The sequence below is a fragment of the Alternaria novae-zelandiae genome, assembly GCF_023758075.1.
Source record: "Alternaria novae-zelandiae strain BMP 2774 chromosome Unknown scaffold_33, whole genome shotgun sequence".
Taxonomy (NCBI): domain Eukaryota; kingdom Fungi; phylum Ascomycota; class Dothideomycetes; order Pleosporales; family Pleosporaceae; genus Alternaria; species Alternaria novae-zelandiae.
Genome location: NW_026056993.1, coordinates 128,464 through 152,808, shown reverse-complemented (window position 1 = coordinate 152,808; position 24,345 = coordinate 128,464). Strand labels below are relative to the sequence as shown.

The window sequence follows — 24,345 nt, the reverse complement described above, 5'->3', positions numbered from 1 at the left end:
TGGATGCAATTGAAGATGTAGAGATCAGCCGATGCGGACATTTGCTGCCTTCTCCGCAAATCTGCCAAGACCGACATCGATCAGATCTCACACTAACCCTGTGACGTCGTAGAGCTGTCGATCAATTTCGACGTTGAACTTGACAATCGATCTTAACGTCTGCATATCGATCTTGAAGGCGAATTGATTTTACCACGTGGCAATTAGACACCATTCCAAATCGTGCAGGAGGCTGAAGATCCGCATCCGACTGCAGTTCCAGATCTTGTTAATCACGTCGCCACGTGACCGACGCGTCGAACGCGTCTGCGCTAGTGGCAACACTTCTGAGATCCAGCATCTCCAGTCCACAATTCCCCTGGCATCCAGCAGGCAATTGCCATCCGATCTTCAGGAACCCATCGGATACCCCGCAAATCTCAGAGGCGACTTCTAAACGAACCGAAACGCGATCTTCACCACACTACCACCGCACGCGCATCGCAGCCTACACGTCCCCGCCACGACCCCGATTCGAGACCTCTCTCCATATACAGTTAGGGATTGGACCTGCTTCCCAACATGGCGCGCGGCAAAAATGTCGAGGTCAGCGAGTATGAGCGGAAACGGCAGGAGAATATTGCAAAGACGCAGGCGCTGTTGCGCAACCTTGAGATGGAGGCTGCGGAAGCCGGTCTAGGTCCTACAGGCAAGGCAAAGCCATCCGTACCTTCGCGACCAAAAGCGAAGAAGCCCGCGCCTAAGAAGATCAAGCAAGAAGAAGAAGCGCCCCGTAGAACATCCTCACGATTAAAGGGCATTGTGGCAGACAGTGAGGTCGCCAAGCGCAAAGCAGAGGATGAATACGTCGCGATACAAGCAGCTGATCGCGCAAAGCGACAACGAGTTAGTGATGCCTTCAACTTCAGTGACATAGTCGTAGCAGGCAAGGACTGGAACCGCAGCGGGAACTTCCTCTCCGTCGGCCCAGCCGATCCGTACGCACGCACTTTTGACTACAACGACGTAAAGGAGACCACCGACAAGGAATTACGTGCACTCCGAGAGCGCATGAGCGGCCTAACGCTCTGGGAAGACTTCGAGCCCAACGAAATCAAGATCACACCCGAGCGCATATACTCCATGGGCCTCCACCCCACAACCGACAAGCCATTGGTGTTTGCCGGTGACAAGCTGGGCAACCTGGGAATCTGTGATGCATCGCAGAAAGTAGCAGAAGTCAAAGTCGAAGACGACGAAGACGCGGACAGGGAAGGACCGACCATTACGACGCTCAAACCGCACACACGCACAATCCACACTTTCCAATTCAGCCCTCACGACGCAAACGCCCTCTACACCGCCTCCTACGACTCCTCGGTCAGGAAACTTGATCTAGCAAAAGGTGTCGCAGTCGAAGTCTACGCCCCTCGTGACAAAGACGAAGAAGCTCCCCTATCCGGTCTGGAAATCAGCAAAGACGATCCCCACACCTTGTATTTCTCCACGCTCGACGGCCAGTTTGGTATATATGATATGCGCACTCCGAGCGAGAAAGCAGCGGGATTGCAAGTTTTCCAGCTGAGCGATAAGAAAATCGGCGGCTTTACTTTACATCCTCTACACCCCCATCTCGTTGCAACCGCATCCCTCGACCGCACACTCAAGATCTGGGATTTGAGGAAGATAAGTGGGAAGGGTGGGGAGAGGGCACCGGCGCTGGTGGGCGAGCATACGAGTAAATTGAGCGTGTCGCATGCGGCGTGGAATAGTGCGGGGCAGGTGGCGACTGCGAGTTATGATGATACGATTAAGATACATGATTTTGGGAATTGTGCGGAGTGGAAGGTGGGCACGACGTTGGAAGAAGAGGCTATGGAACCGACGGCTGTGGTGCCGCATAATAATCAGACGGGGAGATGGGTTACTATGTGAGTTCTTCTTCTTCCCTTCCCCCCTCCCCTCCACATACCCATACTAACCCTCCAACCCCCAGCCTCCGAGCACAATGGCAACAACACCCCCAAGACAACGTCCAACGCTTCTGCATCGGCAACATGAACCGCTTCGTCGATATCTACACCGCAAAAGGCCAGCAGTTGGCGCAGCTAGGGGGCGACGGCATTACGGCTGTGCCGGCGGTGGCCAAGTTTCATCCGACGTTGGATTGGGTGGCAGCGGGGACGGCGAGTGGGAAGTTGTGTTTGTGGATGTAGAGATGTAGTAGGGGGGATGGGGATGGGGGATGTATGGGGATGGGGGACGGGCTGGAATAGACGCAGTGGTAGTAGTAGTAGTACAGTACTGGTAGTAGCAGCAGTACATCTCTGATACTACTACCAGTACTGTACTACTGTACTACTACTACCACCGCGTCTATTCCAGTCCGTGCTGACCTCAACATTCGAGTATGTATGCAGGGTGGCAGGCTAGGGTGGATGTACGAAGGGGATGTACGATAGGTAAGACGGGATTGGTGAAGGGCATTGCATAAGCTGAGTCGCGCGCGGTTTTTTTTTTAGCTGCGTCTTCGGTGGAACCTTGGAATGTTTGTAGTGGCTTCTGGGATCAGCGTAGGGTGTGTGTTGGTTGTGTTGATTTGATACCACGGGAAAGAAGCGTCGCAATGGAGAATACGTCAGCGGCTTTCATTTGGAATGCCGCGTAAGTTGTTGTACTACTTGTTGGGCTTGTATTATGGTGGGCGGGTCGCTAGCTTTGGGGGACGTTGTATTGGTACTGGAGAAGATGGAAGTCTTACCTGGATTTTGTAGTCCGCCGCTGCTAGTGTACCTAGATATTTGGATGTGCTTACTACTTCAGCTGTATTGTTTCGTATACATACACGTAAACGTACGCGTATATCGCGAGGGGGAGCAAGCGGGTTTAGTACATTCTTGTCTGACCTTCTCTGGTGCCATTGGGCTTGGGAGGCGGAGGGCAGGAGGTGGAAGTCCTCTAGCCATTACGATTGCGCGCATAGCAGTTATCCTCGTCATCTTCACAGGCTTTGTGTTCTCGCTGTGATAATTAGATCGCAGCAGCTGTGGTCATGTACCCTGGATCTAGTTCTGAACATCTGGTCAGGTTTGTTCCCACGACCTTCGCGTTTGCTAGTAGAAGGCTATACCAGACTTGGACCACCAGAGGATGCTTGTACTTGCTTAAACACTAGCTTCCATGGTCGAGGACGAGGTCGCCAGTCGTGCTGGCTATTGGGGTTGTACCTTGGTGGGCGGGGCGATCGCAACAGCTGTTCAGATGGTTGTGGGCAAGGCATCGCCTGACCGCTCAAGACGGAGTACTATCATCACCGTTGGTTCATTGTCATCCAAGCTCTTGCGCTCGTCGTTGGTGAATGATCATGAAAACTCTCGAACATTCCGATACCCCCCAACCTCGGTATTCCGCAAAGAACCCTCCAGCACCCTCACGATCTTTCTCAACACCCCACATCCACGGCCGTTTACACCGCTCTACCCTCTCCACCCTCTCCAAAAGCGGAATTAAATAGTCCATGCATGAATCCTCCATCCCAAAAAACTTTAGAGCCATCGCGATTATCGAATTTATCGAACGCATGCGTGTATGCGACTATCGCATGTGAGGTACATGGCTAGATATTTCGCGTACCGTGGTTTGTTTTTCCCATCGGCCGAAAGCAGCAGTATCTCCATAGTATGCGACAGGGGACGGCCCGGTCTTTTCATGCGCGAACATGAACTTGACAGAACGGTACTCGCGTGCTTGCCATGAGGAGGACATGTGCAGTCTGCAGTCTGCAGTCGGAGAAACAGACATCTCCGCTACCGCGCTTTGTCGTTAAGAATAGAACACCGTCTCTCCGGACAATTCTCCGGCGTAAGCAGAAAAACTTCATGACACCTAGGCATGATTTTGTCTTATCGCAACAAAAAGGTGCCGACGCCTTCCGCCCTCCGCACCGCCGCTTACCACCTTCCGCGCTGTTCCCTTTCCTCACGATCTCCATATAACCGGTTCGTATCTGCTACTGTCGCCTGCTACTTTGACGGGTAGCGCTGGTTTGCAAATACGAGGTTTGGTGGGTTTCTATTTCCGGATGTGGCGATGGGTGGGTAGGAGCACTAAGGTAGCGGGTGTGGCACCAGCGGGGATCGTGTCCTTCTGCCAGCCTCGTTTTTTCTCGACCACCGTGTACAGCTCGTACGACATCAACGAGACAGGTACCGTGGTAACATTTCCTCGTGGCACGGGGGCTGGGGGAGATGGCGCCATACGGATAACCCTCCGATGTGGGAATTTGTTGTGTAATGGGAATTGTGAGGTGGAGAGGAAGCTATCGAGGTGGTTTTGGAAAGGTTGATGTTCAAATCCAAATAGCGACCGGCTAGCGATACCGAGATGCGGGATGCGGAAAGATTCAATGCCACCGCATCCACCGGCACTTTCGCATACATACCGCCGTATGATGCCGTTATCGTGTGGTGGGAAAACTCTCGCCCGATGCGACCGGCACCGCCGTATTAGGTCACACAACCAGCCGAACTGCCCAACGTCAGTCTGGTGACATTGAAACACGAGGTGATCAGCTTGTCGACAAGATGCATACACGGTACGGTACGTCAGGGACTGAATATGACGTCTGCGTGTCGGAAGCTTCAATGCGAGGATGCAACGCGCAGGGCTAGCTCACCCGTTTTCGTCATGTTTCCAGCGATATTGACGGGCTGATCAGTGCCTGAAGCATGCTTAGGGTGAGCTTAAACGGCCGGGACATTACTGCTACGGGCATGGTTCAAGCCTGCAGGGACAGTGCAGCGCTGCGTCTGCATGGATACGAGGAATGACGGTGGGGAACATAGGTGGGAGGGTCAATGTTACTTTGTTTAGTCGCGTTTTGTAGGTTGGAAGACGGTAGAACAGAACAAACCCCTCATACCCTGCACCGTGTCCGTCTGTTGGCCATTACTATAAAGGGTTCCGCGAACGGCGCTGCACAAAGGGTCATCATCCTCAGCAAACTTTCAAAAGCAATTCACAGCAGTGACTAGTTTATAACTCCCTTTACAACACTCGCTTTCGAAGTTCTTCCACACCACACACACACACACTCGCCAAGATGAAGTACACCGTCGCTATCACCACGCTCATCGCCAGCGCCATGGCGACTGCCATCTCCTCCGACTGCCCCAAGCCCTCGCACACCGCGACCGTCACCGGCAGCGCACCCTCGTCGTCGTCGACCGCTCCTGCCGACGCCGCGCCCACCGGCTACTTCGGCGTCATCTCCTCCCGCAGCGCCTCGCCCATCCACCTCCAGTCCCTCACCGCACGCGGCGGAAAGTTCTACCTCGGCGGCGGCCCTCCCTCGTCCTACTGCCCACCCAACCTGCCCGCTGGCTCCTGCCCTGCAGGTAACACCACCGTTCTGGCTGGCGGCCAGGGAACTCTCGCCCTCGGTGTCGTCGTGCCTGGTGGCCAGGAGGTCTACGTTGCACCCGGCGGTGCTCTGCAGTACACCACTGCCCATTCCGTCTCCAAGCCCGAGGGCTCCGACGTCACTGGCTTCAGCCGCACTGCGCCTGCCAACGGCAACGCCTTCGGATACCTTGAGTACGAGACTGGCTTCGTTGCCTGCCCGGCTGGCGAAGGCGAGGGATACCAAGTGTTTGGTGCCGTTGAGGACGGCGAGTTCTCTGATGAGTGCCTCGGTTTCAGCGCTCTTACTGGTAAGTTTTCTGCTTCTTCTGACATTTCAAACATGTGCTAACGATTCTCTACAGTTGCGACCGAAGATGCTGGTGCCTGGCAATACTAGATCTCGCTCTAGCACCTGGAAATGGTGGTAGTGGGGATCTTTAATGTCTATTGGATAATGAACATGAAGGGGTAGATGGAGATATCCATGCTGTACATATGACGCTCCTTAATGACCCGGGCACAAAAGTAATATAATAGTAATGCCTTGACACGATTTTGAAACTTCATCTTCTGCCTTCCAAGACTGCTCTGATGCGATTGACTTCCTCCTCAGCTGTGCCTTTCATGCCCGTCTGCACAACTACAGTCTTCTCCCTACTCTTCATGCCTTTAACAACTTCAACATCCGACTTCGCAACTCGAAGCGCACCAGCAATGACTTCCCTCACCGCCCTGTTCGCCTCTCCGTCTTTCGGCTGAGCGGCAACGCATATCTCAATGCGCTCATCAGAGACCGCTGCGATGCCTTTGCGTTGCGCACTAACCCCAGGCTTGACATGACACAGCAATTGAACAGTTCCTGTGCAGTTCTTCGCGGACTTGGAAGCCACGAAACGGATTGCGGGACCGGACATTAGCGGCGTTGGCGTTGGCGTTGAACACGGTAGAGTGCATGTGACTGCGATGAACGGTGCGTTGGAAAGGTCACCTGGCTTCGCGTGCGGACCTCAGCATGCGGCTGAACCGGTAAAGCCGATCGCAGCCGGCCATTCCACGCCGGGATTAGACCCCTTCCCGCCCAACCAATCGCTTTTCCAGTGCACCCCCGAGCCATCCTACCAGCAAAGGCGAGCCTCTACACAGCAGTCCTCACAGATAGATGCACATCTCCTCTGTTCCACAGCATTCGCAAAAGCCACGTTGACACCACGCATGCCCTGCCACCTCCCTAAAGCGTGCTGGCGCGCAACCGGGGCCGGTAGTGGGGGCATTCTTACGGTACCGGTCCTTAGATAAAGACTACTTCCCCTAAGTGATAAATTTGACGAGAGCCTCATCAGACGCTTCCTCTAAGTACAGGTGCACACGATGGAGGGAAAATTCAGCAACACGGAATTAGGTAAGAGATTGTAAGCGTATCCGGGCGCAGATAAAATGCATAAAAGGCTGCCCGCCCTCGGTTTTGGGGTTGGTTTCTGCATATTTCGCATTTCTTCGACTTCTTGACAGAGTTGAGTTGGGATAACCTTGGAAGAGTGTTGTTGTACGCATTGCGGTATTAGCACTTTTTTGCATGATAGATTAAGAGATATTTTATTATTGGTATACGAATTCACAGTAAAAGGTAAGAGACAGCTGCAATTGCTTTTGATGACGTGGTTTGCGACGTGGTGGTTTGCTATCTAGAAGTCGCACTTCTGCGACGACCAACCCACGTACAATCCCATCTTTCCCACATCTCTGCCAACTCCACACAACAAATCACATGACTAACCTCACCTCCAGCAAAATGACTTCCGCACCCACACTACAGCCCAAGTTCCTGCCGAACAAGCATGACCTAGGCATCGTCGCAGTCGGCTTCAGCGGCGGCCAGGTAAGCCCACCCACCCACCATCACCACCACCCATTCCCTCCCCAAATAAATTAACAATCTTATCTCAGCCCAAAGCCGGCGTCGACGCCGCCCCCATGGCGCTCATCGAAAACGGCCTCATCAAGCAACTAGAACAAGACCTCGACTTCAACGTCACCTACGACGGCCAAGTGCACAACTACTCCTCGCTACGACCCGCCTCCGACCCCGAAGTCTGCAAAATGAAGCAACCCAGATTCGTGTCGGCCGTAACAAAGCAAGTCTCGGACCAAGTCTACGCCCACGCCAAAACAGGAAAACTCGTGCTAACCCTCGGCGGCGACCACTCCATCGCCATCGGCACTGTTTCCGGGACTGCGAAAGCAGTGCGGGAGAGGTTGGGCAAGGAGATTGCGGTGATCTGGGTCGATGCGCATGCGGATATTAATACGCCGGAGTCGAGCGAAAGCGGCAATATTCATGGTATGCCGGTTGCCTTTTTGGCGGATCTCGTGGAGGAGAAGGAGAAGGAGGAATTGAAGAGAGAGGATGTGTTTGCGTGGCTGGAGAAGGAGCATTTGATTAGTCCGAAGAAGTTGGTTTATATTGGGTTGAGGGATATTGATAAGGGGGAGAAGAAGATTTTGAGGGAATACGGGATTAAGGCGTATAGTATGCATGAGATTGACAGGTATGTCGCGCGCTTTCAAGGTGGTTGGAGATGGTTGCTAACAAGACGATAGGTACGGCATTGGCAAAGTCATGGATATGGCATTGGGCTGGATTGGAAGCGACACGCCTATCCATCTCTCCTTCGACGTCGATGCTCTTGACCCCATGTGGGCGCCCAGTACCGGTACTCCCGTACGCGGTGGGTTGACGCTGCGCGAGGGTGACTTCATCGCTGAGTGCGTTGCTGAGACTGGTCAGCTCATCGCGCTCGACCTCGTTGAGGTTAACCCTAGCCTTGATGCTGAGGGTGCTGGTGATACGGTGCGCGCTGGTGTTTCGATTGTGAGGTGTGCGCTTGGTGATACGCTTTTGTAGGATTGTGGGATTGGTGGAGTTCTAGAGGGGTTTGGGACGGGTAGATATAGATGGTGTTGTTAGAGGATTAATGACGCAAGTTCATACATGTTCGTATTACAAGTCGTGACAGTTTGTTGCTATCCGTAAATCCGTGCATGCTGTATCATACACCAGAGGTACTTGTACCATCTCACTATCAACAAGAAGCATATGACGCAGGACAGTAGAATTCCGAAACAGCAGAGACCTTTACCGACTACTGCGATGACTAGAGTATACATTTGTTAGCGTTCTGGAGGCTGTTGGCGAACACGTAGACTTGAAGGTAGATTGAACGCACGGTCGACCAGGGGCACAAATAGAGTCAAAGTTGCGTCGATGCTTTGTTCCGCTTTCGATTAAGCGTCCATGCTGGCTAAGTTGGCGTATCGACTAGGACACAAAAGCACAAGGAACGAGCCAAGAACCATACTAGTATACATATGTAGCCGTCCGCCCATACCGAGGCCTTGGGGGATTTGCTCTGTAGCCTTCGCCACTTTTTGGAGCCCACCTAACATCTTCTGGCTTGGAGCGCCTTGGGTTGACGACGTCGCCAGCACTTCTCGGGGCCCATATAATGTCCTCAGGCCCATTGCCGGTATAAGAGAAAGATTCCGCTGGTTCTCTGCCTCTTTCGTCGTCGTCGTCGTCGTCGTCGTCGTCGTCGTCGTCGTCGTCGGATGAGTACGATCCGTATTGATGCTCGCTACCAGGTTCACACTCAGCAGGGAGATACAGTTTCTTATTTAGAGTTGGATAATAACGTGGTCGAGTTTCGGCTGAAACTTTCGTCGCAGGTGGTTCTGCTGACTTTGGCCTTGCTGGAGAAATCTCTTCGCTGATTGATGGCACCGGTAGCTTTCTCGCTTCACCGTGTCTGACGGGCTTCGGTCGCTGAGTGGCGCCAGTGTATCGGATGTCTTCGTGACTTCGACGCTCTTCTGCCATGAGTCGATCATGCTCCTTAGTACGAGCCCAGTAGGCTGCCTCGTAGCGCCTTTTCTCATCATGCGAATCCGACGAGTCACTCTCGATGTTCGCAAATTTGCGTTCAGTTCGCTGTCTCGGTGCACCACGTTTGCTTGTGGATGCTTCATCCTTTGTTCCGGCCTTCTTTCTACCTATCTTCCAAAACCTTTCTGCAGCCACTTTGAACATTGAGCTGTCACTCTTAGATACCGCTTCGGTGTCTGTACCCTCGCTTCTAGGCTCACGCTTCTTGAATCTTGTTCTAGTAGGCACTCCATGCGCTTGTGACGTGAGGTATGGGTCTGAGTCTGAGTCTAGCCGTACGGTACGCTTCTTTCGCGTTCGCGGGTTCGTGTCAGAGTCCGATGGGTACATAGTTGATCGCGTCGAATATGTGGGAGACGACCTTAGCTGCTCAAGATGTGCCGGGGATATTCGCCCTGTTAAATCTGAATATGGGACCCAATCCTCTTCGGCAGCAGCCTCCTTGTCCTCGTAAGATCTTAGCCTGTCTCGAGCTTCATTGCGTTTCTGAGCCCAATCGTTGAACTCGCAAAAATAACGATTGGCTTGACTGGCCGGTTTTCTGTTCGCCGAGATGCATGTTGGACATTTATAGTACAGAAATGTATAGTCCTTGGCATAGCAGCTCTTGTGAATCCAGTGTTGACACGGGAGTCTGACAGCGTCGGTAGCAAGGTCCAGTAACTGAATACAGAGACTACATTTATTCGGGGGTTGCCGCAAGTGTTCATCCCAGCACCATGAAACTGTGCTGGAGCTTCTCGGGGAAGAAAAACCGCTAGGTAATTCTTCTGATGAAGCTATAGAATGGGACAAAGAAGAAGTTGAAGAGAGTGGCGACGGTATTTTGTTCGTCTGTTCTTTCTGGAGGGTCTCATCGTCAGAGCCACTGAAGTTGCTGTTCGTAGCTGTGTACATTGCATCGTCGTGTTCGGCGTCAGCTTCTTCTGAGTCTACCGTAGCCTTTCTTGGTGTTGAAGGGTCATGCAGCTCACGTGCTAAAGAGTCGCTCTCATCTTCGACAAACGCTCCAGGAGGAGCAGAGCAGTCATTGACTGATATACGGGGAATTGGCGCATCGAGCTGGACTCGCGACAACAGTTCAGCAGGTTTAGCTGTTTCGTCACTCACTAAGTTCTCAATCTGGGTTTCAGGTGATGCTGCGGACTCTACGACCGGCTCGGAATCCTTTCGTTCGATAGAAGGTAGCGACGGTGTGATGGATCCAGCTTCCGAATATCCATCGGAAGATTCGGTCTCATCGGTAGTGCCGTCGTCTGGCTCAAGGCAGCATAAACCCTTGAAGGCATACTCTGAAGAAGGGTCTATACTCGCTTCGTGGATATGGTTGGCAAGGATGTGGCAATTCCACCGAGATCTTGGCTTGTGCTGGAGCATATTTTGTACCCATCTTGACGGCACCAAATCGCATGATGGCCCTGCTGCATTCTCAAGTATCTGAATCCAAACCGCAATAGCCTCGAGGTTGTGATGATACTCTTTGATGTGGGTTCCGTTGTCCGACATGTGTGCCTTCAATTCGTCGAGCGTGTAACGCTTTAAAACCGTCCACATCTCCAAGAACACGCAACCGAGGGACCAGATATCGGATGATGTATTGCGTTCCACAAAGGCCATCACCTCTGGTGCGCAATAGCGGGGTGTTGTCGGTGGGGCGGTGACCGTGGTACTGTTGTCACATCCAGACCAATCCAGTGACGTCCCGAAGTCTGTCAAGTAGACCTGGTCATGCTTGATGAGAACATTTGATGGTTTGATATCTTTATGACGTATACGATTGTCGTGCAGATACGAAAGCGCCGATGTGAGACAGCCGAAAAAGGGCCTCAGGAAAGACCGAGAGGTGTCGTCGAGATTAGTGTTCTCCAAAAACGTCTGCAGATTCATGTCTGCAACAGGAAGCATAATGATGGCAACGAACTTTTTATCGGTGTAGCTACCGGCGAGTTTGACAAGATGTCTATGCGATAGACCTTTGAGATTCGACAACTCCTTGGTGAAAGCGCGCAAGACCTGCTTGTCCTGTTGAGCGACACACTTCGTCAGCCTGGGAAACCTCATTTCGTATATGCGAGCCTACCTTCCGGAAAGTTCTTCCTCTCGATATGAGCTTCCTCGCGTATTCCTTATGGCTGATGGTGCTGACAACCCTATCAACGTATCCAAAACCACCCTTCCCTAGTTCACCAAGCTTCTTTAGCGGTACGTCTTTCGGGTCGCTGAAGTGACCGTGACGTGCGTGTCGTTCAAGATCGAGGGCCTGGGTATCGTAAACGAGATGCTGCAACTCGAGGAAATTGAGTCGCGCAGAGTGGTCGCGTAGTGTTTCGGGTAGAGTGGCCCCAGAGAATGGGAAAGAAACGTCTGTGAATCCATCGTCAATGAATGCGTCGATTGCGTCCAGCTGTCCTATCTTCCTCAATACACTGTAGATCCTTGGAACACGACTCCACGCATCTTTTGAGCTGCGCGTCAAGACCTCCGCGATATCGCATATGTCGGTCTCCGTGAGGTGCTTAGCGGGCCCTTCCGCGTCTTGTGGGAACCATCTTCGTAAGAGGTCTTCCTCGTAGCCTTGCTGCTCCATGGGGTGGCGACTGCATGAGCAGTGGCTCTAATTGTAGTGCTTGGCTATACTGGATATGAGGCGCATGTTCGGACGGTATGGGCAGTTGCGGTATCTGCCCAGGGAGGTGAATGAACAAGTAAAGGTGAGGCGGCGGTAGAAGGTGAACAAGCAATATCGCTGTGAGACGAAGGACAGGCGGGGTATGGGTAATATCAACCATGCATGAATCCTGCTCAGCCTCCGCCCCCACACTCTCAGCTGCCTATGAATCCTACAGCTACTGCGCCACATATTAGTGATACTTGACCTAACGACATTAAGTCCGAAGTCACTGCTGTGTCAGCCCCGGACGTATAGTTGCTTCGAAAACCTCTGTATGCAGGTGTGGCCAAGGTAGTGGATCTAGACTTCATCGAGGTACCTGGGTAGGTGTCTGTGGGAAGCACGTGCTGAGAGCGCTGCAGTTCTTCGGAACATTAGATCGTATGGTTATTGGTGACGCGAAAGCCGGGCGTGATTGTTGCGCAATTCTCTTACAAGCAAAGTGATGGGAGTGTGGCAGTCTGGAAGGACGCTCGTGGTGATGGCAACGCGCTATTGCGCGCTAGATTTTGGTGAGTCGCGAACGCGTCCGCGCACCCAGCGAACCAGGAAGTAGCGAACAGCCGCTTGACCATCGACACGGCTCCATGTCAACTCAGGAAAACACTCAACAACCTAGAGCCTACATCAACGTTAGGTCGACTAATTTGAATCTTTTTATGTTGCTGTAGTCCGCAGATCTATTCAGATTTTCCCTAGTCTACCTAGGTAAGGTGACTCCATGTCCTGTAGCTACCGCACACCCGTGCGTCATCACCACAAGAAACGTCACACCATGTTACCAAAGGAGCCCTGGAGGGAAGCTGGTTCGCAACCGCGCATTCATACTCATCATCGCATAAACCCATCTAAACCTCAATAAACCTCGCCATCCACGTCCCCGTAACACTCTTCGCCTCCTCCACAAGTCCCATATCCAAAAGCACCTGCACAGTCCCCCTCGCCGCAGCTTCCAACGCACTAAAAATCCACGTATGCGTAAACGTCGCCGCCTCCCCAATAAACACCGTATTAAATTCCGTTTGATAAAACGCCGGTAGATACAGCGTCTGCTGCCCTGCAATCTGCATCGTGAATGCACCAGCCTGGTGCTCATCTTGCTCCCAGCACTGACGCTCGTAGTTACCCGTCCAGTTCTCTTCGATGATGGACTCGCCGTGCATGGAAACAAAGGCGCGTTTTATGTACGCCATGTGTTCGGCTTCGGGCATGGCGCACGCGACGGTGGCTTCGTAGTCGGAGAGGTAGGATGCGAGCATTGTGCCCGGGCCGGTCGCGTTGATGTCGTGGGATGGGTAGCAGATCTGGCCGAGATTAGGCTGGTAGAGGCGTGTACACCCGCCTATAATGGGCTTGTCAAGATGTTCCCAGAAGCGCGATTTGAATTGCACGGCCACTTTGCAGGCGTTGGCGAAGAGGGTGCGGTCGATGGCGCGTTTTAGCAGGCTGGAGTAGCGGGGGAGGGACCAGAATTTCATGAGGTTGAGGGGCACGCTGTTGAGGATGTAGTCGAAGTTTTCGACGTTGTCGGGCGTGGAGTAGGGGTCTGAGCCTGTGGGCTTCCAGGATACGGATATGGTATTGTTGTTTTCGTTCCATTGGAGCCCGTTTATCTTCGCGCCGTATTGGATGCGGTCTTTGACGAGGGGCTCGAAAGCGGCGGGCATTCTGGAAAGGCCGCCTTTTATGGTGACCCATTTGGAGGCGAGGAAGTAGACGGTTTCGTATTCCCACATGGGCCAGTAGATGTGGGATTGGCCGACTTCATCGGTGGTGTTGAGATCGAATTTGAGTTTGTTACGGAGGTAGGCTACCTCGGAGTAATCGAACATGCCGTCGTCTTTGGCTTGCTTGTAGGCTTTGAAGATGTTGGTGGCGTACATCTTAACGCGCTCTGCATCAAGCCCTTTGAACTCATCGAGAGCGGCGTTGGCTTCTTCGACGGCGGTGGCGTTGCCGTATGCGATGGTGTTCTTGTAGGCAGGGTCGGTCGCGATTTCAGTCTTGCTGGGGATTGTTCCATCGGAACGGCGGAAGGGACTGTCGGCTGGGGTGTTGGGAGATGACTGGATCCAGTCGATGAACTTGACATGAAGTTCTTCCTTGTCAGCGTTGAGTTCGTTGAGAACGTCGGCCAGTTGGAAGATCATGCGCTGGTCGTTGAAGGGGAAGGTCTCGTTCGTCTCGGAGTCTGTAATCTCGTACGGGAAACGCATGGGTCCCAGCTCGTGATATTGGCCTTCATCGGGGGTAGTGCCGTTAAGATAGGCTGTGCGGATGCGACCACCAATACGCTGAGACGACTCGATGATCTTCCAGTTGTGAATGCCAACGGAGTCCAGCATCAACTATGGGGCGTCTCGTTAGCACGAATTTGACATCTTGGATGATGCGATTACGTACTGAAGTCGCAAGTCCAGAGATCCCTCCCCCCAGAATACCAAAAGACTTATTCTTGGCCGAAGCAACAAAAACCTCATCTGGCTGTTTCTGCTGCAAGTAAGCAACGCCATCAAACCAATTACTATCAGTCCCCGCAACATCAACGAACGACTTCCTCTCCTGTCGGCGAGCATAGCGCTTGGCGACAACAATCTCGTCGGACCTTCCGATGAGCTCTCCATCAAGAAAGGCATGAAGACAGCCCCCAGACATCTCAGCCGGAGTCAACCAAACGAATTTGTTCGGCCGCCTGTTCTCATGTTCCTCATGGCGTCTCGCCAAAGGATGAGCGCCGACATGCGTCTGACCTATGCGTTGTTTCGCGGAAACGATGGAAGCGACAGCATCGTCACATGCCGCGTACGTGATCGTAAGCTCACCGTCGACATCTCCGTAGTAGTCGACAACGATGTTCTGCGCGCTTCCGGGGGTAGTGCTTTTGAGAGGAGCGAAGACGAACGATGGCTGGTTCAGAGGTTTGGATTCTGAAAGCGAGGCAATGCTCGCCAGAAGCGGCAGCAACTTGGTGAAGGACGGCATGCCGGAGGCTGGTGGAAGACGAAGTCGGTAATCAAGGACCTCATGCTATTGCTCTTCGACATGCCCGTTTATGAATCTTCAGAGGAAATTCTTGGCAATACCAAGCATCGTTGGTATCTACCTTGATGTCCATGATACCCACTGTTGAGTATTCATCAGTCATCCCGCGATGTTATCGTGCGATGCCGTAGGCCTTTGCTCCAGGTGTAAGCTCACCGAGAAGCCGCCGGTCCACCTCCGGTGTCATACTTGCTAGATGATATCAATTCTCTTTCACAAAAGCCTTTTTCAATATCTCTGCGTGTTTCCAAAGTCCTCGAGAAACAATGATCTTCCAATGTGCAAAGGTATTGTTTTCGTAGCCAGCAACGTATCGTCGGCATCCACCCACGTAATCCCAAATCCCAAAGTCTGGATGCTGGGCTTCGGCGCATCTGGCAGCCGATCCATGATTGGAGCGGGCAATATCCTTGAGTCTTGGCTGATGGATGTAGATAAGTGGGGGGAGATCAAGACAGTCCGTCGTCTGGGCGCTGCCCTTGCCAAGTACAGCTGGGTACGATTAGGTATGTTTTCCGCTCCGAACCACAGCCATCGATTACAACGCGCCAAGAGAGTATCGCGCGATATGTCTACATGTGCAGTTAGTGTACTATTCAACCGAAAATCTCTGTCTTTCGCTTCTCAAGACGTTGCATGAGCCTGTAGATTCTACTGCCGTTGTGGCCTTCTCCGGCTACTTTACTAATTGCTCTTTGAGTCTTCCGACTAGTCCGCACTCTGGAAACTGCCTCTCCTCCTACTCGGCCCTTCAAGAACACCCATCTTCTCATCGTTACTACTCCGCCTTTCCCCTCTCTCAGCCTCTTCACTCTCCGCAAGAACCTGCTCGTTCGAATCCGGTTCCACCACCTGTCCATGATTACCACCCACCGACTCCATAGTAAACGGACTAGCAGTCGGCGCATCAAGAATATTCAGCTCTTCTTGCGTGAAGAAGTTTGGCATCAAGAACATCCGCATGGGTATGTACAGAAAGATGAAAACCGGGAATCCAATGGCAGCGATTGTCTGAGTAATCGCGAAGGTAGCGCCAAAGCCGATGAGTTCGAGTCCGACGAAAGCCCAGATGACCCAGCGGCGCTTGATCTGTGCTAATGGGTCGGATCGTGATGTGAGGTGCTTGTCTTTTGCGAGGAAGATGAGTTTTAGTGTGATGCCGTTTGCTTCTAGTGCCTGGATACCCATGACGAAGAATAAGCCGGCTAGTACAGCTTGTGGTATGAGGTGCAGTACGATGAGAAGTGGCCCGGTCATCGTGCCCAGGGTGAGGAGGCCTTGAGCGAGGTTTGACACGCGCTGCTCTACCACATGGTCGACAACGCGTTTGCCATGGCCTTTGTTGTCTTCGTCGTCGGAATCAGCGACAGTGCGTGCAACGCAGAGTGATGTAGTGTGAAATGGCGCCTGCGGGATTAGACCGTTCGGGAATGGGATGCCCAGTAGTCCCGCAACTCCAGTCGTGATACCGAGGAGAAAAATATCCCAATGAAAGCCTGCCGGTTTGCGCAGCGGGAATTCCGTGCCCTGCGCGATTAGACTAGAAACGTTGTGGTCGAACCAGAACAGAATAGTCAGAAGTACGGCAAACGGAATAGCCAGGAACACATCGCCGACACTAATATCCCAGAAGTGGATGAACCATCCGCGATCTGTAGTCGGAAAGAATGCCTTCGAAGTAGGTAGCTTGAGCAACTCAATGCCAGCCATCTTTCCGATGTGCACGAAACCAGTGAAGAAGATCACGGTAAGTGGTGTACCGTAGTCCTCGACGAACTTGCGTACGTGGCGCTGCAGTAGCGACGACTGCCCTACAATGCCGCAGATGTATGCGACCGCAGTGACCAGCAAGGCAATCACAATCGAAAGGTATGCCGACGCGTCGCTGGCAGCCCATTGCCTCGTCAACACCTGTATTCCCTTTTGTAGATATATGAACGCGACGTAGAAGCCGAATATGTCGCAAGAGAAGCGCGTAACGTATCGTAAGCCGTTGCAGGAGTTCGTGATTGCGAGGATCCAATGGAAGATCAAGGACCATATGCCTATCCAGCACATGAAAGCGAAGTAGTTCGTACCCCGTGGGGTGATGATATCGTATACGGTGTAGTTGAAGACAGTAATCGGTCCAGTGACGCCCACGATGACTAGAGGTTGTGCTGCGGCGAGCGAGAAGACTACCGAGGCTAGCACTGAGGCAAGAAGGACCTCGTTGACGCCAAAGCTCTCGTTGGTCTTTTCGAACATGTCGAGGGAAAAGGCGAGCGCTGGCAGAATGTTCGCAAAGTACATGTAGACTGTCGCAGGTACAACGCGATAGTCCCACGCATCTTTCCAGTCGCTCAAGTAGAAAGGTGCTCGCCGCCGTATGTCGTTTATCATGCCACTGAATAGCCGTGTCTTCCACCAGGCATCCTTGCGCGAGGTTGCCGTTCCATGCGACTGTCGCGTGGGTTCCCGAGTGATCGCATCGTCGTTGGTCGTGGCATTGCGCTTCGAGGGTCGGAGTACACGCGACTTCCACGATCTATTCGCGTATTCTGAAGACATGGTTGGACGATGGCGGAGGCGTGGCTTTGGGCTGGTACGCTACGGGTATCTGCTCGCGGAGGTGTTATATCGAAGATGTCGTCATGACAGGGCGGACTCTAAATCGAGAAAGCTACCCAGTCGAAGGAGGCGCGGGGTATCGCAGATATACCAGCTGAAGGTACCCTAAAAGATATGCTTCAACAAAACTGGACGAACAGATGGGTCTTGCCGCCATGGTCAAGGTTGGCGAGCTTGTTATGTATGGCGAGGGGAGGAAAAGTCGACTCCACACACCGCTGCCCGGGCAGACTCCGGGTCGGATTTACGGCCGGCAATAATCTTAGCGCAATCTCCCCGCGGACCCTGATGGCGACATCGACATTGTAAAATGCCGTCGCCTTGTGACACCTTGAAATCCTCTGAACTCCCTTTAGCTACAAGACGTCCGAGAGCACCATCGTGCACATTTCGTCTGATTGCTGGTATTAGGCTGGCCGTTGACGACGAAGTTTAGAGATCCGGAACTCATCACCGATGATGTGCCCACGTTCACATTATGCAAGCGAGCGGACGAACGCACTGCTAGAAAGTTTGCGGAGATGCTGAGCGACGATCATGGCGGACATGTCCCCATGTAGGTGGCGCGTATTGTCGCACATGATGGGTAAAAAGTAGTTAGGGAAAGAGCTTGAAAAGTAGGCTGCTGCTTAGATGTGTGTTATCAACGGTGCAACTGCTGGAGGATAGATTGTGGTTGTACAACAATTCAGCGACAGGTAATTGCCAGCGCGGAGTTCGGCGGACGCTGACGTCGCCATCGCCAAATGAGACGGCCCTTCTTTGTCCACACAACACAACAAACACATACGAACTTGGCTCACTCCGGTCTTCTTTGCGCATCGCTAAGACTATCATGCGACAAAACTCCTCACTTCCTCCGCCCCAGCGAAGACGCCTTCGACACTTCACTCCCATCGTTCTCACCAAACACCACCGAAGCCATATGTCTCAGCGAAAACCGCGACTGCCTCTCTCGCCGCGGGCCATCCTCATAATCAGAAACTTCTGATAAGGGAGATGGGGCTTGCACGCTCGGTGCACTCGCTTCTGAAGACATGCCTGGAGACGGTGTATTAGGAGGGCGCTCTAGGGTAGGAAGATTGAGAGAAGATGGCATTGGATTCAGGAAAGGCTGTCGTCGCTGCGTCTCTGCGTAGCTGGGGCGCGACGGTCCTTGGTATGAAGCGCCTCTGGATCTAGGTAGCGGCATCGGCCGTGCTTGATCGGTGCTATCTGAAGTTTGGGCTTCGCCCAGAGTGGGAGGCCGTCTAGTTGTTCGCACACTTGACTGATCGCTCATGCGTCTGGTGTCTGAGACCCGAGTAGTGTTGCTTGTTGGTTGGGTATCTGAGACGTGTCGTTGAGCGCGCCGTTCGGTAGCTGGTACATGGCCAATGTCCATTGTTCTATGCAACCCTCGAGCTTGCTGTGAGTCGTGCGTCTGCGAAATTCCAGACGGGTCAGTAGAAGTGGTGGCGGCATGCGATGTATTGCCTCTTCGTTTTGGCTGCTTCAATGGCCTGTTAAGTGCGGGCGTATCGATGCTAGGTAACTCTACTGGCTTCACACTGTTAGAATGGCCCGCCGGTCGATACTGTGTGGATGTTTGAGGCATACGAGTGCCTCTAATGTGTTCTGATGGTACCTCGACTGTTGGCTGTCGTCGCCTGGCTTGATGACTGGTCACGGTATCGATCGACCTCGGCCTCGTCCTCCTGTAAGTCGATAACCTCTCAGCACTATCTGAGGTAGTCTGTTCGGAGACGCTTCTGTGAGGTATAGCAGGTCGTGGCGGTTGTGCGTCCAGCTCAGATATTTCGCTCGAAGTTGGTAACTCATGATGATCGCGAGGCGAGTCCCTTCTTACACTCGGCAAAGTTGTGCTGCCAGAAGCTTCACGATATTAGCACCCTGCTTATAGCCGCAGTATCGCTGCTACTCACACCCCGGCTGATTGTCATTCATGACCGCACGCGGGAAACCACTTATGTGGTGTTTTGCGGGGGCCGAATCGCGGCTTCGAATGTGCAGTGAGATGTTAATCTTTGAGTCTTCCCTCTTTGCGCGTATCGTAATGACAGGCCGTTGAAACGATACCAGTTGTCGCATCTCCGAAATAACCTCCAACGTCAAAGGGATCTTGGAAGGTTAGCCTGGGGATTGATGTCATCACCGGTAGGCCTACCTGGTGGGTATGGAGATCGGACTCAATCTCAAAAAAAATCGGGGAATTACTTGTCTGCCGTTTTGCGAAGAAGTCGCCTAGGCCCGAGAGGTAAGGCGAGTCGTTCTCGAATCGACAGCAAATTTGGCCTTGTACAACAATCAGATGTATCTCATATTGTTGTCCGTGACGATAGCGTACCTTCGCAAGAGAAAGTTCCGTCGTCATTCGGCACAGGGCCATTGAGCAGTTCGAAGTAGAACGAGCTAGCCACAAGTATGTGCATAGTTCTTGCAATCTGAGCACGGCTTTCTGGGGTCTTCATGGATGCGCGAACTTCACGGATTAATTGTCCAATCTCGCTTACCTCGTCCAGACATGGTGGACGACGTCCAATATCCGGATTAATGCGCACGTAGCGCGAAGGACTGCTACTCGTTGCGCACATGTCAGAGCGAAACTTATCCCACGCTTTCTCGGCGTCGAGAATATTGTCCATGAGGTTTCGCTGCCGATTTGTTCAGCACAGTTCTCAGAAGTCTTCGCGTCGCAATTGAAGCAAATCTTGGAAGGGCGTACCATTGTAGAAACGATCTGAGGCATCGTGTGAAAAGTAGGTTGTCGGGCACTTTCTTCATCAGTACGTTCCACTTAACTGCTTGTTGAGGCACATCTTGAGAACCCGGAAGACTAAGACATGTAACGTTGAATATGCTTACTTTAACTCAGAAGCCATTGCTGTCGCGTCGGGCTGGCCGGCTTGCACGTCCGCCTTGTTTTGACTTGTGCCTATCGAAAGGAAGAGATCGGGGTCTTGACCAGCTACATCGGGCCAGAGCAGCTTTCTCTCATGGTTCATGAGCCGGACGGGATTGTTGTGGTAAAGCGCGCCGTCTAAGTATGTGCGATAGGTATGAGCGTGCTCGAACGGCTTGAAAAAGCTGGGGGCAGCCGATGTGGCAGCTGCCGCGTCTGCGATGGAGAAGCCGAACTTTGGCCGATCTGGTCGCAGAAACTCATACTCTGCGGGGCGTAGTCTTTTCTTGTCGCCCTCCGGCCGGCTGTAGTTCGCAATAACGATCGCTTTAGACCCGGTTTTGTCCGTCGCGGTCACGGCGACCTTTGTGTTGAGATACGAGCTCCGTTCTCCATAGTTGCCGAAAAGATGTTCTTGCCCGAATTCTCGCGTCAAAGTCTCTCTGAGAGGGCCAGTCGAATACTTGGAAGCAAGCCTCAGCGTTATCAGGTGTCTCAAGAAAGGGATGTTGTGCAACATCCGCGGCGTGAAAGCGGTACTGCACAGCTTTCTGAACTTATCAGAGCAGCGCCTAAGGCTCCAAGCTTTAGCAACCATTGCTAGCGCAATGATGCCACCAGTACTACGAAGTGTGAGCCTTGTGGTATTTACGACTACTTGGAATCTTACCTCGTTCCCATAATCAAATCGAAAAATGCCTGGATGGGAATTTTGTCACCAATTTGGTTTTGGAGGGCTCTTAACACTTCGAGTTCAACGATTCCACGGATGCCACCACTTTCTATATGTCAGCGTCTCGAATAAAGTCGAGCAATTGAAAGAGGAAATGGGGGTAGAGATCGATGGATATGGGTATACGAGGCCATTGCTTGCTTCACCCGGGGTTGAAGGGCGATGAAGAGCTCTCAATAGAAGCTAGAATTGACTCACCCATCAAGACATAGGAGGCGAACTCCCGCGTGTTCAGGCTTAAACCTAATGAGGCATGGCACTTCCCAATCCGTTTTCTTCGGGTGTAAAGGGCAGCAGTCTAGTCTGATAACGGAGCTCGTGCTACTATTGTCGTGCAGAGGCTGTCCATGGGCTCGCACACACTGCGTGCAGAGTACATGACCGCAACGAAGAGCGTGCTCAGGTGACTGCATAAGACAGCAGAAGCATGTGGCGTAACTCAAAATCCCACCAGCTGAACCCAAAGAAGCATCATAACAGCTCACCATGTCGTCGCGATGGATCTGCATCATGTAAGCTTCCTTGGAATAGCTTGGGGATCGTTGCGAGGCATTCTCTAGTTCGCAATCGATGTTGCGCATCTGCAACCGAATTTCCTTCTTCCAAGATGGTAGATAGCCTTCTGGGTTGATCCTGGACACAAATTCGCCTGGTTTTATTCTGCCTCTAGCGTCTTGGTGCCCTTTCGGGTTGTGATTGGCAGCGACGTTTACGCATTGATACGAACCGTTGCGGAATTCACAGGTGAGATGTTGACTCCAAAATGTCTCTACTGAGAACTGGCAGTAGTCCGTGTAATGAGCGAAGTGATCTAGAGCAGAGCCTGTCGTGCGTCAGAAGTAGCAAAGACGAATAATTGGGGAATAGGAGAAACGGTTGGCGAAAAGAAGTCCAGTAGCACCCGCCGGAGAAGGCAGTAACCAGAGACTAGGCTCAGAGCTACAATAATACTGCACTGGCCATAGTTGCTGCGTCGGCATTCTCGCGTCGGCCAGGCGCTCGCAATGAACATCTTGTATGTCGACCCTCAAAGCAAAACTATGCAAAAGAACTGTCACGTACCTTTTCGATGACGGACACAATCTAGAGAAATACTAGAAGCCACAAGTCTAGCCATGCGATCGAATATGAGCGTAGCTTTGCGCGTCGTCTCAAGAGCGGGTGTATTAAGCGCGATTTGCTTGTCATGGGCCTCTATGGCCAGGGCGAGCTGAAGCATATGGCCACCAAAATCATTGGGTATCGGATTATTGCGCAGAGACATGGTAACAAAGTCGAAAGGCATAGTGAGTGTCCGTGAGAAATGACTGAACACTGACTGGAAATGCGTATCCAACTCAAAAGATTTGAAGAGCATGTTCGCTCGTTTCCGAGTATTGAAGGACCTTTCGCACGATTTCGTGATTACTTGGTGAAGTCGATCGACCTGATCGTGCAATAGCCGATATCGACCTCCGCGTGGTATGCGTATAACTTGAAATGTGGAGTAGTAGCATTGTATGAGTTCCAGAATGGTTCTGACGCGTCGTCCTCTTTCTTTCCAGGTTTTGACGAGACTGATGAAGAAGGGGTGTCCATGTCTTGGATGAATACAGTGTTTGTTGGCCGCTAACAAGCTGTCTGTTGCCGATTCGTTGTCCCATTCATATGGATTGGCGCTCGGCCCACATTGGTTCAGTGCAATAACGGCGTGTGGAAGTGTTGGTTGATTAACCGATGTCTCCAATGATGCTTCTGCCCATTGCAGTAAAGGTTGTAGAGTTGTGACTTCGAATGTTCTAAGTAATTATAAGCAAAAAGAGCCCAATAGGAGACCTTACACATACTTGGAGTTCGTGCCATGCATAACAAAGACCACAACATCTGAAAGAGTGTAGAGAATGCGTGGGTAAAGCTCTTTCACGATATATCTTCTTCTTGCCCTCTCAGTATCTGCAGTAGCCCATGCCAATGATCGCATACGGCCTTCACCCAGTTGCGCATGGATGCGTTCGGGATTCGACCGCGACCTACGATTCTCATGGGCACCGATCGGCGGATTCTCTCCGCCTTCTAAGCCCTCACAGTCTGCGTACAGTAGAGGTGTTCGAGAATCGGTGCTCATTGGGTCTGCGTACAGATGTACGTCGGCCGATGTTGGAGTGTGCTCCACTGGATCGTTACCGAGCCTCTCATGTCCAGACTGTGGCTCTAGACGCTTCAAGCCAACAACAGGAGAAGGATAGCGTTCCTTCAGACCACCGGTCCCTTGCAACTGAATGAGCATCTTTATTAATGTACTTTTCCCAGCATCTGGTGCGCGGTTAGTCTCGAAAAGTTAACGATACAATTGATGGGTCCGTTACTAGTTTGGCCGATGAAAGATACCAGTTGCGGGTATTTTTCTTTTCCATTTTTGAGCGGGTTACACAACAAGGCTGAATACACATCATAGTCGAAAAATTGTTGACGGTCTGACTGGTCGCCTCTTCTATGGAGGCTGTCGTAATGTTCCGGATCGTTGTCTCTTTTTATTCCTGAAAAGAGGTCAGTAGTTATAAGAACTCTTATCAAGGAACAAATTGTACCAAACCAGGTAGTGGCCAGGTCGTCCTCGTGGAGTTCTTCCATTTTGTCTTCGTCGTATTGTGGATCCAGTATGCTCTTGAGTTTCGCATACACATGATACTCTACCTTCTCGTGCGATCCATCTCTTCCTTTTTTCCCGCCACGGTGCGCCAAAAAGTGTTGCCAACACGGGTCGCAGAACTCACAGGCACAGTCCACACAATACCAGACCTGGGCACGATTGCGGGTACAACCTATACCGCGGCTCTCGCAGTCGTTCAGTGGCCGTTGCATGGTCTTGGAAAGTCCTTAGGCGGTCGTGAAAAAGACAAGGTCGTTAGGAAGTTGCGGGGAAGTCATTGCGGCAAAGATTACCTATGCCAATGTTCAGCCTCACGCGGGCGCCGTGCTAAGCTGCATATCCATCCAATCGACACTATGCGGTAAGTGCACCTATGAAGCTTGCTGCTGCATGTGGAATCGAAACCAGGCGAATCGAAGTGCATGCCGCCAGCCAC

General features: G+C 52.2%; 8 protein-coding genes across 8 annotated transcripts; 3 read left to right on the top strand and 5 right to left on the bottom strand.

The window, feature by feature from the left end:
• Positions 1–561: 561 nt before the first annotated feature.
• On the top strand, positions 562–2,195 carry J4E88_010430 (uncharacterized protein; the record flags this gene model as incomplete). The annotated part of the gene is made up of 2 exons (XM_049404022.1): positions 562–1,910; positions 1,976–2,195. The coding sequence occupies 2 exons, from the start codon at positions 562–564 to the stop codon at positions 2,193–2,195; spliced, it is 1,569 nt and encodes a 522-aa protein (XP_049250247.1).
• Positions 2,196–5,080: 2,885 nt separating this feature from the next.
• J4E88_010429 (uncharacterized protein) lies at positions 5,081–5,779 on the top strand (the record flags this gene model as incomplete). The annotated part of the gene is made up of 2 exons (XM_049404021.1): positions 5,081–5,690; positions 5,745–5,779. The coding sequence occupies 2 exons, from the start codon at positions 5,081–5,083 to the stop codon at positions 5,777–5,779; spliced, it is 645 nt and encodes a 214-aa protein (XP_049250246.1).
• Positions 5,780–5,945: 166 nt separating this feature from the next.
• On the bottom strand, positions 5,946–6,296 carry J4E88_010428 (uncharacterized protein; the record flags this gene model as incomplete). Its single annotated transcript, XM_049404020.1, has 1 exon — positions 5,946–6,296. One exon carries the CDS (start codon positions 6,294–6,296, stop codon positions 5,946–5,948), a length of 351 nt encoding a protein of 116 aa, XP_049250245.1.
• An 851-nt stretch (positions 6,297–7,147) lies between these two features.
• J4E88_010427 (uncharacterized protein) lies at positions 7,148–8,284 on the top strand (the record flags this gene model as incomplete). The annotated part of the gene is made up of 3 exons (XM_049404019.1): positions 7,148–7,258; positions 7,327–7,928; positions 7,981–8,284. 3 exons carry the CDS (start codon positions 7,148–7,150, stop codon positions 8,282–8,284), a joined length of 1,017 nt encoding a protein of 338 aa, XP_049250244.1.
• Positions 8,285–8,664: 380 nt separating this feature from the next.
• Positions 8,665–11,909, bottom strand: J4E88_010426 (uncharacterized protein; the record flags this gene model as incomplete). The annotated part of the gene is made up of 5 exons (XM_049404018.1): positions 8,665–8,698; positions 8,769–9,539; positions 10,143–10,384; positions 10,433–11,344; positions 11,403–11,909. The coding sequence occupies 5 exons, from the start codon at positions 11,907–11,909 to the stop codon at positions 8,665–8,667; spliced, it is 2,466 nt and encodes an 821-aa protein (XP_049250243.1).
• A 932-nt stretch (positions 11,910–12,841) lies between these two features.
• J4E88_010425 (uncharacterized protein) lies at positions 12,842–14,975 on the bottom strand (the record flags this gene model as incomplete). Its single annotated transcript, XM_049404017.1, has 2 exons — positions 12,842–14,341; positions 14,397–14,975. 2 exons carry the CDS (start codon positions 14,973–14,975, stop codon positions 12,842–12,844), a joined length of 2,079 nt encoding a protein of 692 aa, XP_049250242.1.
• Positions 14,976–15,743: 768 nt separating this feature from the next.
• J4E88_010424 (uncharacterized protein) lies at positions 15,744–17,585 on the bottom strand (the record flags this gene model as incomplete). The annotated part of the gene is made up of 1 exon (XM_049404016.1): positions 15,744–17,585. The coding sequence occupies one exon, from the start codon at positions 17,583–17,585 to the stop codon at positions 15,744–15,746; it is 1,842 nt and encodes a 613-aa protein (XP_049250241.1).
• A 2,921-nt stretch (positions 17,586–20,506) lies between these two features.
• On the bottom strand, positions 20,507–21,067 carry J4E88_010423 (uncharacterized protein; the record flags this gene model as incomplete). The annotated part of the gene is made up of 1 exon (XM_049404015.1): positions 20,507–21,067. The coding sequence occupies one exon, from the start codon at positions 21,065–21,067 to the stop codon at positions 20,507–20,509; it is 561 nt and encodes a 186-aa protein (XP_049250240.1).
• Between the last annotated feature and the right edge of the window lie 3,278 nt (positions 21,068–24,345).